The 12,129-nt window shown below is 38.6% G+C and overlaps 1 protein-coding gene across 1 annotated transcript in view; it reads left to right on the forward strand.

Annotated features, from left to right (window-relative positions):
• Positions 1-1,248: 1,248 nt before the first annotated feature.
• CCDC15 (coiled-coil domain containing 15) overlaps positions 1,249-12,129 on the forward strand; it is an 86,144-nt gene continuing 75,263 nt past the window's right edge. The window contains exons 1-4 of the mRNA XM_030332767.1: positions 1,249-1,481; positions 1,822-2,008; positions 7,111-7,260; positions 7,675-7,866. Coding sequence (XP_030188627.1) covers positions 1,829-2,008; positions 7,111-7,260; positions 7,675-7,866 — 522 coding nt within the window. The 5' untranslated portion in view covers positions 1,249-1,481; positions 1,822-1,828. The remainder of the gene's footprint in view (positions 1,482-1,821; positions 2,009-7,110; positions 7,261-7,674; positions 7,867-12,129) is intronic.

The following is a 12,129-nucleotide window of genomic DNA, read 5'->3' on the forward strand; positions in this document are numbered from 1 at the left end:
CAAGACATCATAATCTCCTATTGGGATTACTGGAATAGCCTCTTAATTGGCCTACTGCTTATACTTCTGCCACACTCAGTCTATTCTCAATATGGTATCCACAGTGATTTAAAGAAAAAACAATTGAGTCACATTATGGCATTCCTTTGCTCAAACCCTCCAGTGGTTCCCCATCTCAATGCCTTTCCGTGGCTTACAATGCTTTATATAACTGCCCACCCCCTAACTTTTGACTTCCTATATCAACACTCTCCCCATCTCACTCTGTACCAGTCACGCTAGCCTCCTTGCTGTTTCACAGCCAGACAGATACCCACTTTGGAGTGATTGTACTTGCTGTTCCCTCTACCTGGAACACTTAACTCTCCTTTGAAGATCACAGTAGCTTGTTCCATTATCTCATGGAGGTTTGCATTGGAGCCTTTTCTCAAAAGCACCTCAGTGAAATCTTCTTAGGCATACTATCTAAAATTTCACTTCCCCTCCAGTACACTGTTTATCTTCTTTCTCTGCTCTTACTCTCCAGTATTCATCAGCCTCAGGCACATTTACTTACTCATGTGTTTATTCGGTTACTTCTCATCATATTACAAATTCCATGAACAAGTGATATTTGTTTTCTTCACTGCTATATATTTCCAGTGCCCAGAACAATACTGATATATAAAAAGCTTTCAATATGTTAAATGAACGAATGAATAGGTACTTCACGTAATGAAGTGCCCCAGAATTATAGTAGAGCTTGGAGCAGAGAGGGTGACCACTCACGAGGCTGCGCTGTTCAAAGATAAGAATATGTATTAAATAGCCTTATAAACGTAATGATGTGTACACAGGATGGGTATGATTTACTGTTAGTTTAGGTTGTTCCTTGAGGAAAGCTCTGTCAGACCCAGTTTTTTCCATTTTTTTCCCCTGCTTCCCTCTATTGGGACCCCTGGCCCTCTGAGTCAGCGCTCTTCAGTTCAACGTAACCTTTTCCCGCAGGTTTTGTGCTGGTCTCCATCTCTGCACCAGGGGCCTTACACACCTTAGCTCTCGCATCACTCAGCAGCTCCGCGAAACCACTCGTCCCCGCCCCGCTCCTCGCGCCTTCACAAACTCCGCCCCCTGAGTGAGACACGGAGCGGAAGTGACGTTACCGCGGGGCTCTAAGTCCCGCCCCTTACGCTTTCCCATCCCCGGGGAGGGAACGCAAGACCGGAAGGGGCCGATACATGGCCACCGAAGGGCGGGGCCGGACTGGGCGGGGCCCGGCGGCCCTCCCGAAAGTGGCGGTTTGCTGGAGGCGGTTACCTAGGAATCCCGAGTAGTTTGAATGTGTGGCGACCTGTGCACCGGTGCTTGGTCGGTGCTATCTCAGCAGGAGTGGGACCCCCGAGGCCTAAGAAACAGGCTTTTATCTGGCTCGGGACTCCCCGGCATTCATCGCTTCCCTCCATAACCGGATAGCAGTTATTTGGACTCAGCCTCAGACCCAGGTTCCCACCCCGACCCTACCAGCCCCCTTCCTCTCTGGCTGCTACAGTCGTTCCTCCCTTTCCTCGCGGTGCCGCCAGTGGGCACAGTCTTCGTTCCCTCAGTAGATCCCTTTTCTCTCCCCTCTCATCCCCATTCTTTGCACAAGGCAGTCTTTAAAACTTAACGCTTTTCATTTCTTCCCATTTCCTTCTCCAGAATTCTTGTTCTTCGACTGTCAGGCTACTTACTGCCTCCTCCCAGGTTTCTCTCCTTTCCAGGAGCCTGTGGCTGATGGATTAGGAGATTGAGCTTTTAACGCAGTCGCTTGAAGATTTTAAGCTTCTCCTTTCTCCTATCCAGGGGTCACATGCCAGGAAGGATGGCCCCCCTCAAGAAGCCTCGAAATGCCGCAAGGTTGCCCCTGGCTTTAAACCCCCTGAAGAGCAAGGACGTGTTGGCAGTGCTGGCCGAAAGGAACCAGGCTATAGTGCCAGTTGGGGCCTGGGTGGAACCTGCCTTGCCAGATAGTTCGGAAGTCCCAGCATATGTGAGTGTCAGTTTGATGCAGATGTGGTGGGGTTCCTCCCCTGTTTTTGTTCGTTTGTTTGTTTCTTTCTGTTTGTTTTTTTGTTTTTGTTTTTTTCTTCTTCTTCATATTAGCCTTCTCTAATCCCTGGTGCTTAGATAAAGATGAACTGTCTGGGGGATGTCCTTTTATAAATAGTTATGTTCTTGCCTTAGGATTGTAGAACAAACATGTATTTGCCAAAACTGTATTTCACAAACTCTTGATTGCTTGCTGTGCACAAGACATAGGCACTGTCTGTATCTTCTGGACACCCTGCAGCTAGTAGGGATGACAGTTGCCACACTTAATTTAACATGAATTGATTGTTTAGAGTTATGGTAAGTGTGTGATAGAGATTCTGTAATATTCAGATACAGTAAGAGAATAAGGAAAGAAGAGATTAACTCTGACTGAGATCCTGAGGAAGTTTTAACTATAAACTCCAGGAAGACGCGGAGCTTTATATTTTGTTCATTCCTGTCCTGTCATATAGTAAGTCTTAAGGACATATTTGTGGAATGAATGAGTGTGGAAAGATAGCCTGTGTTAGTCCTTAAGAAATGAAAATGCTGTAAGTATAGATCGTAGGGAAGCGCATTTCAGGTGAAGGGAAACTTCTGCAAAGTTTACATGTGCGCCTATTTCCATAATAACTCTCATATGTACTAATTAGCGCAGGAGGACAATTTTGTAAGAAGGTTTTTGATAGTCTTTCACCAAACTGTGCCCCTTAGCTATTTGTTGGAATTTTATTGTGGCACTTACCACATTATATTTATAGTAAGTTGCATGCATGTCTACTTTTCCTGATGGAGTGTGAGCTTCCAGAGCACAAGGGAAAAAAAAATCTCATTTTTTACCATCCCCAACTTTGTCTTAGTGCCTGATAAATATAGGCACTTGGTAAGTATTTATGGAATGCACAAATTGTGTGAGGGTATTCTGCACATGTAGACAAAATGCTGAACATGAGATGAAAAATATGAGTGGTCCTTGATCTCAGAGAAGAAATGAGACATGTTTAAAGTAAATCTTAAATAACAAAGCAATTTCATATATTCATTTTATTTTTTTATATGTATGTTCATATGTATTCATTTATTCCTCTTCTGCCTATTTCCAGAAAGGATTTGAAGTGTCTAAGTAGTATATGATTAAGTGCTATGATACTTAAGGAAGAAAGGTAGGACTTTGGGTTGATGTGATACAGGCAAGTTTAATAAAGAAATTAGGTAATCAAAGAAGCAAGAAGATTCTCCAATTAAGGAGAATGGGGAGAGTAGGAAGTGAGGGAGGTATATTCAGGATTTAAGGGTAGATTAGATTGATTGGAGAGGATGTGTAGTGGGATTGTGGGAAATAGGAGCTGTTGGGAACCACAGCTGTAGGGAAATCTTGGATAAGGGATTGACTTCATTTATTGTGTAATATTTACAGACAAATATGGTAAAACAATGTTTTGACTAGGTTAATTGCTTCAAAAATTTTTTGAGGTGAGATATAGATTGGCTTCTGGGGGACGAATTAGGATATAATTGTAACAATTTAGCCATGAAGTATGGCATCAGGACTTGTTTCATGATAAGGAATAGAAAGGGAAAGCTTTAAAAAATAGGGTGGTTGAAGTAGGAATGAAAAGGGATAAGTGTAAGAAACACCCCAGAAGAGTTAATAAGGTTTGGTACAAAGGTATTCTGGTATTTAAGTTATTGACACCTCGTTTTCATTGCTCAAATTATGGCATCTTTGTTTCTTTTTAATCTTTATTTATTTTTGAGAGAGTGAGAGAGACAGAGTGAGAGCAGGGGAGGAACAGAGAGAGAGGGAGACACAGAATCCGAGGCAGGCTCCAGGCTCTGACCTGTCAGCACAGAGCCTGACGCGGGGCTGGAACCCACGAACCGTGAGATCATAACCTGAGCTGAAGTCGGACACTTGACCGCCTGAGCCACCCAGGCGCCCCTGGCATCTTTGTAATGTAGCATCAAAATGCCTAAAAACCACCAGAATTTTCTTTTTCTGTGTTAAAAAGAATTTAGTCTCATGTTCCCAAACTTTAACTCAAAATATTAGTCTTGGAAAATATATGTCTCCTTTCCCTCACTTAAAAAATATTGATCAGTACCAGTCAATGGCAATTTGATCAAGCATTTCCTAGAACTCTTTACCAATTTAGTATATATAGTCTGGGGAATCCACCCTTATTGACAGATGCAGCTTCTGTCAGCTCAGAATAAATGCTGAATAGTTACTTTTAAAGTGTGGTAGACCTAATACATGCTTATTTTAAAGGGAAACTCTTAATCATTTTTGTTCTCAAAGTTTCAAGGAGCCATTGAGATTCCTAAGAATACCATAGCTTCAGACCTCCCCTTCCACTAATTAAATTAGCATCAAAGGACACTGCTATTCTATCAGCATATATGGCTGTCACATTATTTTATAATTTATCTGATTATCTGTTGTTGTATAACAAACTGCCCTAGATGTTAGTGGCATAAAGCAAATTATACTGTGTGTCAGGATTTAGAACAGGGCACAGTGAGGATGGCTCGTCTACAACACAATGTCTGAAGCCTCTCGGTTGAGACAGCTGAAATAGCTGGAGATGTCTGGGACAACTCTACTGGATTCTGGCTATTGGTTGGATTTCTTGTTTCCTCTTCATCTGGCCATCTACTGGGCTGTGATGTCCAAGATGGCTTTCTCACTCACATGTCTGGCACTTGGGCTAGGATGACTAGAATGGCTGCGGGCTTGCTTGGATGCTTTCTCTTTCCACATGGTTTCTCTACCTGGCTAGTTTGGGCTTCCTTTCAGCATGGTGGTCTCAGGGTAGAACTCTTATATGGTGGCTCATTTCCCCTAGGGTGAGCACTCCAAGAGCTGTAGGTGGAAGTTGCTTTAAGACCTTGCTTGAGAAGTCATGGAGCCAATGCTTCTGCCTCATTCTGTTGGATATATACAGAGCCAGACTATAATCAGTATGGGAGATTATTACACAAGAGCATTGATACTGGGAGGCTTGATTCACTGTGGGGAGAAGGGGAGATCATCTTTGGAGACTACTGTGCATACTAAACATAAATTTCCTCATACGTGAATTATACAAAAATGTTTTTTGTTTGTTGTGAGAAACACTTCTTTCTATATTGTCCCCTTGGATAGTCCTTAGGGTACAAAAAGTCTATGTCTATGAGAAATTAGTTGTACAATTGAAACAATATTTATTTTTGCTTTAGCCAGTATTTCTCAAATTTATTTGACTCTGGGAATCTCTTAATGTCCCAGAATCTGAGACAATGTTCTTGGGTTCTGATTGCCTTATAAAATGGTGTTTGCTGAGCAAAATATGTTTCTAAAATATGGTATACTCTTACCTTTGGTTTACAGTTGAGATTCACAATTTGAAATCAGTCATACACTAATAAGATGTTCAATAATCTCAGCATGGGGGTAAAAGAGGGGGCAGACAGACAATGGACGTAAAAGAGGCAGGATGGCTTTAATTTTCTGGAGCCTGAGTTAATTTTGGTCAGTTGTTCAGTCTTTACTACATATATCTCTCCTTTGGAATTATTTTACCCAATTGTTCTTTGATATTTGTTTTGTACACTCTATTCCTATGGTATATACTTGTGTAGAATATGGGATAGACTTCTTGGAAAATGTAATTTTTATTGGAATTTAAATTCTTTTCATTTTGAGAGTTAATGACTGCCTTATGAAATATTTGAGGCACTTTTCTGAATTAGAATTTGGAATCACTGTGTTAGAAGAAGGGCTGGATAGGAGTATGATTTTATTTATTTGAAGATCCCTTATGAAAGAGAGACATAGTCAAGAGACAAGCAGTAACAGTATAGGGCATAAGTATTGGAGTCAGAGAGACTTATAGCTCTGCTGCTTGCCAGCTGTAGGATTTTGGGCTAAAGATGAATCTTTCTGAGCCCCAATTTCCTCATCTTTAATATAAAGAATAAGAATACCTTCTATTGGAGGTAGTTTTAGGGATTTAGTGATATAATGTGGTTAAAGTGCTTGTCTTGTAATAGATCTTTAATAACAATAACTGCTTGGGGCACCTGGGTGGCTGATTGGTTGAGCGTTTGGCTCTTGGTTTCAGTTCAAGTCATGATCCCAGGGTTGTGGGTTCAAGCCCCGAGTTGGGTTCTGTGCTGAGCATTGAGCCTGCTTAAGATTCTCTCTCTCCCTCTGCTCCTTTTTCCTGCTTGTGCTCTCTCTCTCTCTAAAAAAAAAGTAACTGCTTTTAATTATGCCTGTGGTTGTTATTCAAAGCATTCAGAGGAAGTGAATACTGATTAGGGACTCAAATGGGATAAAATGTTCTAGATTGTTTAGAATGTGTTTTAGAATTGAGCATTACACAAATATTGAGTGCCTTTATATTCAAGGCTCTGTGTCATATACTGTAGGAGAAACAAAAGAGGATAAATACATTTCCTGCCCTCACAGTGTACCTAATCTAATGGGGGAGTTGAGAAGTATTACACTCAAAGTTAATAAGAATGAGAGGTACTATAGCATAGGAAGCTCAGAGGAAGAACCAATTATGGAAGGTGGTTGGTTATTAGATGGTCTTAAAGAATGAGTACCACCTTTACTTTACTAGATGGAGATGACAGGAAGGTTAAAAATGGAGCGTAAATCTGAGTGTGAAGGCATTTTATAATAGGACATATTTGGTGAGCGGTGAGCAATTTGGTGTATCTGGACTGTTTTATTCATTTTAAAAAATGTGTAACATAAGATAGGTTTGAATTGGTTCATTAAGAATTAATGAAGGCAACTTTAGTTGTCAATTCAATGAAAAATTAAGATTTGATTTGAGTACAAAAATTCCAATTTTTAGTTTTTGATTTGGTTTGAGTTCTTGGTACTCAGTAGCTATGTCTAGATTATCAGCTTCTGAACTCCTGTGATTTCCTTACTGTACTGGGAATTTTTGATTATAGAACTGAATTATTTTCTTGGGATTGTACCTTGACAGCTTTGTGCTTAAAACAGTCCTAACAGGCAAAACTGCTGACATTTAAGTTTATTTTCTTTCATCTTTCAAGACTTCAGCATATATGATTGAAGAAGAACTAAAGGAACAACTAAGAAAAAAACAAGAAGCTCTGAAGCATTTTCAGAGACAAGTCAAACGCCGAGTAAATCAACAAATCAGGTTGCGAAAAAAGCATCAGCTTCAGAGATCTTATGAAGCAGTAAGTTCAAAAGAGAAATCATATTTTATTCTTACGTTGTTCTGACTCATTTTTTTGTTTTCACCAAATAATCAAAAACAATGTCAGAATTTTGGATTTGGGTTTGAATTTTGGCTTTGCTGCTTGCTAGCTGTGTCACCTTGGGCCTATTACTTCTCTGGACTGTAGTTTCTTTATCTATAAAATGAGGCTATGATATCTTTCTCACAGTGTTGTTAGGAGAATTTGATAGGTAAATTATTAGCACATTAGGGATGCCTGGTAAATATTAGTTTCATTGCTTGCTAAAGCTTTCCTCTTTCTATCCTTGACCCTGATTTAAAGTCTTTTGGGCCACTTGTAGGCATTATTTGATTGTACTGGCCCGGAGTAGAATCTCACTAGAAGAATCTCACTCTTTCTTCCTTTGTGTAGGCAGAAAAAGAAGGCTCTATAGCCATGCAGTCCTCAGATCCAGCACATTTAACTCCTAAAAGAACCAGTGTTTTTCCAAAGAACTTGAATGCTGCAATTGGAAGTGCTAGGTTACCTCCTTCCCAGGTGCTGGGGGATGGACTAGAAGATAGAGAGAATCAGAATGAATTACTCCAACAACAAGCCCAGGCTGTAAGTACATACTCATTTTATGCCTATGATTTTCTTTAGATACATGCCATATCTAGAATATGAAGTAGAGATTAGGAGGTATCCTACTCAACTTCACTTTTAATTACCTTCTTTTTTTTTTACTTTTGTAAAGTGGGGAATAGTGGAATGATGTTTATTTTTTATACATATTCTAAATTTATTTATTTTTGGTAAGACAATTTAGAATCATCTAAAGGAAGCTGCCGAACTCTTAGAGTTAAAAACTTATGAGAAAGAGCTTTAAGTTAAAGAACATAGATTTTTTCCCAATTGTACTGGAATTGTGTTATGGGTAAGTTATTGTTTATGGTATATGGACAGAACTGATTCCTAACGTCTGTTGCAAAAAAGTACAGTACATATATGGGGCACTTCATTCATTATTTTTGTCTCTTTTTCCTCATTTCTGTCCTTTAGTCTGATAATCACAATAAATAGATCTATAGGTCAAGTAATAACATAGTAAACTCTTGACATAGAATTAAAAAAAAAGTAACATATCCTAAGTAATTGATTTTACGTATCTGTTATTTAAAAATTAATCACCATGAGTAGGTTCATCCGCTGAAATCACTTGAGACCGTGCACTCAACTCTCCTTAGTGTACCTGAGCTTTTTGTCCACTCGATACCATATTCTTCAACTCTGCTATAGGAATTATACTTCATCTTATTTAAAATGTATTTCTAGGGATAGTGAGAGGAGAGCAAAAGTGTAGAAAATGATGATTATGCAAAAATAAAAGTTTCATAGCTGCTGACGTGCTTGGTCATAAGTATGAAGGGATTGTATAGTTGTTAGTATAATTAGGGAAAGCTTTATAAGCATATATTATGTTGAAATACTTAAAAAATTTTTTTTCTTTGCCCAACCTATGACTTTTTCTTGCCATTGCTTGGTTTGTAGTAATCATTTTAAAAATCATTTTTGTTTCCTTTTTTAAGGTTATGAACGATCTGTTGAGCAAATATTTATTGAATCAGGCACTTCATAAAGTATAAGGGATAGAACATTGATGAAAACAGACAAGGTTGTTGCCTTCGTGGTGCTTGTGGCTATAATCCCACCGTAGTGAGGATTTTACTTCATCTGTATAGTATATAAGTAGAACACATCAGTTCACAGATATTTGAATATACTGTGTTTCTTAAACATTGAACGAATGAAATGTGAAATGGGACCCCTTATGGGGGTTTACATTTCCAAGTCGAGATGTAAAGCTGGTACACTCCAATCTATTAGATAATAATATAGAGATATTTGCTATATTTGGTGATAAAGTTGCACTATGGAATTTCAAAAATTTTTCAATTCCAAGGAAATATTTCCTGGAAGAGGTGGAATTGAGTTGTATATTTTGAATTGGTAAGGTGAATTGAATTGGTGAATTGAAGAGAATTTTGAGATAGGAGGAACAGTTAAGAGTGTAGAATGTATAATGAGCTTGGTATATTTAGGAATAAGTGATGGAACCTTTCTGATTGATAGTTTATAGAGGAGGATGACAGAAAATTGAGGTTACATAGGACGAAATCAGGTTATGAAAAGCCTGAAATGTTACAAAACTAAAAAAAAATTTATACCGTTTTTTTCTTAAAAGATGAACTACTAAAGAATGTTCAGTGACCTAAACTACTTTAAGCCTATAAACTTTTGCCCAAACAGCATCTTGACATTAGATGCTTTTTAATCTTACTGTTTCTGTTGCAGGTTTTTTTTTTTAATTTTTCAAAAGTTATTTTTGAGAGAGTGAGAGAGAGAGAGAATGAGAATGTGCAAATGCATGGGAGAGGCAGAGAGAAAGAGAGAATTCCAAGCAGGCTCAGCAGAGAGCCCAACGCAGAGCTTGAACTCAAGACACGAGGTCATGATCTGAGAGGAACCAAGAATTTGACACTGAGCCACCCAGTCGCTCCTCTGTTGCAGTTTTTATCCACTAGATGTCACTAAGAACTAGACAGTGAGGCATTGTTCAAGCACTAACTCCCTTGATTTATCTAGAAGTGGTTGAGTAAATGGTGAATATAATTCACTTTCTGAATATTGGTGGACTTTTCAGTTTTCGTGTGCCACGGAGTGATAGAACCATAGAATCCTGGAGCTGGAGGGTTTTAAAAGTTCATCTGACATATTGAAATACTTAAGGATGAAATGATTTGATATCTGGGGTATACTTCAAAGTAATATAAGGGTGAAGTGAAGTAAGGCATTATAGATAAAATAAGATGGGCCAGGAATTGATAATGTTAAAACTGTTTGGGTGTGTATGTGGGATTCATTATAGCTTCTGTCTACTATATGTTTGACATTTCCAATATGTTTGAATTTATTTACATTTTTTTAAATCTTTTTTAAAAAGTTTATCTTTTTTGTTGTTGTTGTTGAGAGAGAGGCAGAGAGAGAAAGAGGGATACAGAGAATACCAAGCAGGCTCTGTGCTATCAGCACATAGTTTGTGGGGCTCAAACTCATGAACTGTGAGATCATGACCTGAGCTGAAATCAAGGGTTGGATGCTCAACCAACTGAGCCACCCAAGCGCCCCTGAATTTATTTACATTTTTAATTATATGTTAGAAAAGAAAAGACATTATCTAGTCTAACCTTTCTTTCTCTAAAGAATTCTTTTTATATTGTCTCTAGTTTCTGCTAGAACACTGCCACTGTTGAGCAACTGACCACTTTTTAGGCTATTCATTTTTAGAAGTCTTGAAATTATTAGAAGTATTTTATCAATATACTAAGTCAAAATGTTCCTATAATTTTTACCCATTGGGCCTAGTTTTGCACTCTCAAGTAATAGAAAATAAAATACCATGGTCATCTCTAAGACACTTTAGGTATTTGATTATATTTGATTATAGCTATCATTTCTGTCTCTTTTTTTCTTTTTTGGGGGGGAGAGAGAGAGCGCGCGCGCACATGTGTGTGCACATGGGGGAAGGGCAGAAGGAGAGGGAAGAGAGAATCTTAAGCAGGCTCAATGACCAGCGTGGAGCCCAACACAGGGCTTGATCTCATGACTGTGAGATTGTGACCTGAGCCAAAATCAAGAGTCAGATGCTTAACCAACTGAGCCTCCCAGGCGCCCCCCATTTTTCTCTTTTGATTCTTACATTCCTAATGCTTTCAGTCATTATAATCTTGGTTGATTTCTTCTGAATGCTATTTAGTTTTTCAAATATGCTCTTTTCAAATATGGCCTTCAAAACTGGATGTGGCCCTGTACCCCAACATGTGATTTTGCTAGGACCTCTCTTATTCTGTACCCCCACCCCAGCCTTCACTTATAATACTTGGTATTACCTACTTGTTCTGAAATAGATAAGATTGGGTACCTAAAGTTAGCCACTATAATCATAAAACTGGAAGAAATTTCAAGTGTTCCCATAAAATAGAACTAGCCTAGCCCCCTGCTTTTGTTCAGACTGATATTTATCTCTAGGGATTGAGTTTCTATTGTGTCCCTTGATAACTTCATTTTGGTTGGGAATCAATGAACAGCTGATCATTGTTTCATTCTCACCATGTAATAATTTTTTTTAAATACACTATTAAGTTTACCACTATTTTCTAGCATGGGATATCTCAGCTTTTTATTTCTCACTGAATCTTTTATTATCTTGTTTTTTATTTTCATTCTCTCTTTGTAATGCAGGCTTTCCAGCTTTTTCAACCCTGGAAATACCAATTAATTTTGGTAATTAAGAAAGATTTAAGCAATGTGAAATAACCTGATAAGTTTTCTTAATCTATCATTGGAAAACTATTGTTTGAGTTAGGCTCTTTGGCTGCAAGACTTCATTTTATTTCAAGAACATGCATGGGATGATAATGGCAGAATCAGAAACTCCCTTAAGGAGTCAGAGGAGTTTTTCTGGCTCTGAGGTAGCTCCATTGATCACAACAGCATAGGTTCTTTGATCTTCACAACTAGTATTTAATCAATAACTTGATTGATTCAGTTGTTCTCATAGGGTGACCCACCTTCCTTATTGTCTGAGGACATGAGACCTTCAGTGCTAAACCTGGACAGTTCCAGGCAAAGTGGGAGTGTTCCCTGTCTCTACACATATGCTTCTCTCTTATTTGCTTAATTTTTCTACTAACTGGTATTCTCATCATCACAGCTCTGAAACTTAGGCATACTTATGGCTCCTTTAGCCTCTTTTCTCCAGCTTCGGACCTTTTAGGTTCAGTTCCTGTGTCTGATTTCTCAAACTTCCTAGTTCATCGTGTAAGA

Source organism: Lynx canadensis, chromosome D1, assembly GCF_007474595.2.
Source record: "Lynx canadensis isolate LIC74 chromosome D1, mLynCan4.pri.v2, whole genome shotgun sequence".
NCBI classification, from domain to species: domain Eukaryota; kingdom Metazoa; phylum Chordata; class Mammalia; order Carnivora; family Felidae; genus Lynx; species Lynx canadensis.